The 2,500-nt window shown below is 43.0% G+C and overlaps 1 protein-coding gene across 1 annotated transcript in view; it reads left to right on the top strand.

Annotated features, from left to right (window-relative positions):
- Positions 1-2,500, top strand: part of LOC135104529 (uncharacterized) — a 101,778-nt gene that overhangs the window by 27,272 nt on the left and 72,006 nt on the right. The window contains exon 6 of the mRNA XM_064012102.1: positions 611-740. Within this exon, the coding sequence (XP_063868172.1) occupies positions 611-740 (130 nt within the window). The remainder of the gene's footprint in view (positions 1-610; positions 741-2,500) is intronic.

Here is a 2,500-nt window from a genome sequence, read left to right as displayed (position 1 = left end):
GCGGGAGAGAGAGATATTAATTAACAAAATGTAAACTCCAACTACATTATATAAACATACTAAATACGACATGTGCGTCTATGAATCATATCTTTTTTTCTTTCTTTTTTTTCGTGTGTGAGGGAGACTGTTCAGGGGCACAAAATGTGAATAAACAATAAAAAAACTGCCTGCTTCCATTGCTTCTCCCTGAAAGTAACACGTAAAAGAAAAAAAAATTCCGGAGAGTTCACCACTTTATTTTTACGAGATGACTCAATACTTGTCTTATCACGCACACCATCCCATTGTCATATGCAGGAGAGAGGAAGACCTAAGAGAAAGTTTACGGATGTAGTGAAAGAAGACATTGGTAAAGTTTAAACAAATATTCCAACATCATTCTTAACCAGTAAAAGAAGACATACCTATGACGGCAGTGACTGAGGAAGGCGCAGAGAAGGTTTACTTGATCGCTTCTTGTACTTTCCCTTATTTTCGTATGCTCCTCTGCTCTTATTTCCTTTTCCTTCCAAAAAGAAAAGGGAAGAATCACCATTATATACCATTATTTCAACGATTTATCAACAGTTCCCCATTACTCACACTCATACATCTTCCTCTTCTTCAGTTCCCGTGGTGGGCGTGGCAGGGGTCGTGGGAGGAATGGCCGCCTTGCCCTGCGACGCCGCCCACCCTCCCAACGACGCTATTGTCATCCTGCTTTGGTTCCGGGATCCTCTCACCACGCCCATCTTCAGGTGAGGCCGCGTGTGGTGGTGGTGGTGGTGGTGGTAGTGGTGGTGATGGTGGTGGTGGTGGTGGTGGTGGTGGTGATGGTGGTAGTGGTGGTAGTGATGACAGTGCTGGTGTTAAGTGAGGTTTTCTGTATAAGTCTCTCTCTCTCTCTCTCTCTCTCTCTCTCTCTCTCTCTCTCTCTCTCTCTCTCTCTCTCTCTCTCTCTCTCTCTCTCTCTCTCTCTCTCTCTCTCTCGCTCTGTCTCTCTCAGCATTAGAGATCTAACACACAATACAACACCACGTCCATACACCGTCTTAGGCAGATCCCTCTTCCAATATGTGATGGTGTAATTTTTTGTCACTTGCATGCAAAGGAGACGGCGGAGTGAGAAGCTGTCCAGTGTTGAGACGCGAAGATGATCTCTTCTTTGTGTGGTAAAGCTCGTAGGGAGAGGGTGGCGCGTCTAAACTTGCTTTGACTAGAGAAACGCCAACAGCACGGAAGACTTAGGAGAATATTCTGAAGCAGTTTTGTGCCGTACCTTCACTATCTTCAAAAGGCTCTAGTTCAAATTACACAGGACTTTTAAGGGTGTTTTTACGGATCTAGTAACAGATTGATAAGGTTTCTACATTATTCAAAGTAGAAACAGTCTTGAGAACCAGGCCAGTCATCTCTGTGGCCTTTGGAAATAGTCGCGGTGACAGAGCAAATCGTTTCTGAATACGGGCCTTAGAGTGGCGGTTGAAATACTTAACCTATTCACCTTACGTATGGACATGTGTTGTGTTTCTGATATATTCGATCCTGGTTCTGTCCAGCCTCGTCAGTGCTGAAGAAAAGACTGCAGGAATGAAACATACTTTTATCTTTTTTGGTGTGATGATATTTATTATTGCACGGCCCTGACCCGCATCCCACCAAGGTTTTCTATAATTCCACACGATCTGGACACCCGCTGGTTGCTTCAATGTATTGATTACCGAGCATTTCTGCCTCTCATACAGGTTATCACAGTGTTCGTATTCGAAGGACAGACCACTCGGCTTGTGTCCTCGTCTGTGTGTGGCGTGTGTCTTTATGTGTTTCTATGTTATTAGCGTGAATACTACTTCTGCTGCTACTCTTCCTACTGCTACTCCTCCTCCTCCTCCTCCTCCTCCTCTTCCTCCTCCTCCTCCTCTTCCTATTACTACTACTATTACTACTACTACTACTTCTACTACTACTACTACTACTACTACTACTACTACTACTACTACTACTACTACTACTACTACTACTACTACTACTGCTACTACTCCTACTCCTACTGCTATTCCTACTCTTGATCCTCCTCCTCCTCTTACTACTACTACTACTACTACTACTACTACTACTACTACTACTACTACTACTACTACTACTACTACTACTACTACTACTACTACTACTACTACTACTACTACTACTATTACTACTACTACTACCATTACTACTACTACTACTACTACTACTACTACTACTACTCTCTCTCTCTCTCTCTCTCTCTCTCTCTCTCTCTTAAAAGGACTAGTATTCCCTTTTATTTTCTTTGTTTTTAGAGTTGTGGATTCGTTTCTTTCATATTTCAGTCTCCTGCTTGCCTTGATCAGCTGGAAGTGGTGCCTTTGCTTTCTTTCCATCGGTGTGTTTGCCTGTTTGTTTGTCTCTGTGTGTCTGTTTGTTTCTCTGCCTTTCATTTTGTGATCATATATCTCTTTGTCTCTTTTCCTTCTGCCTCCGTTTCTCTCTCTCTCTC

The sequence above is a fragment of the Scylla paramamosain genome, chromosome 10 (assembly GCF_035594125.1).
Source record: "Scylla paramamosain isolate STU-SP2022 chromosome 10, ASM3559412v1, whole genome shotgun sequence".
NCBI lineage: Eukaryota > Metazoa > Arthropoda > Malacostraca > Decapoda > Portunidae > Scylla > Scylla paramamosain.
Note: the sequence above shows the minus strand (reverse complement) of the source record. Positions and strands in the feature narration are given on the sequence as shown.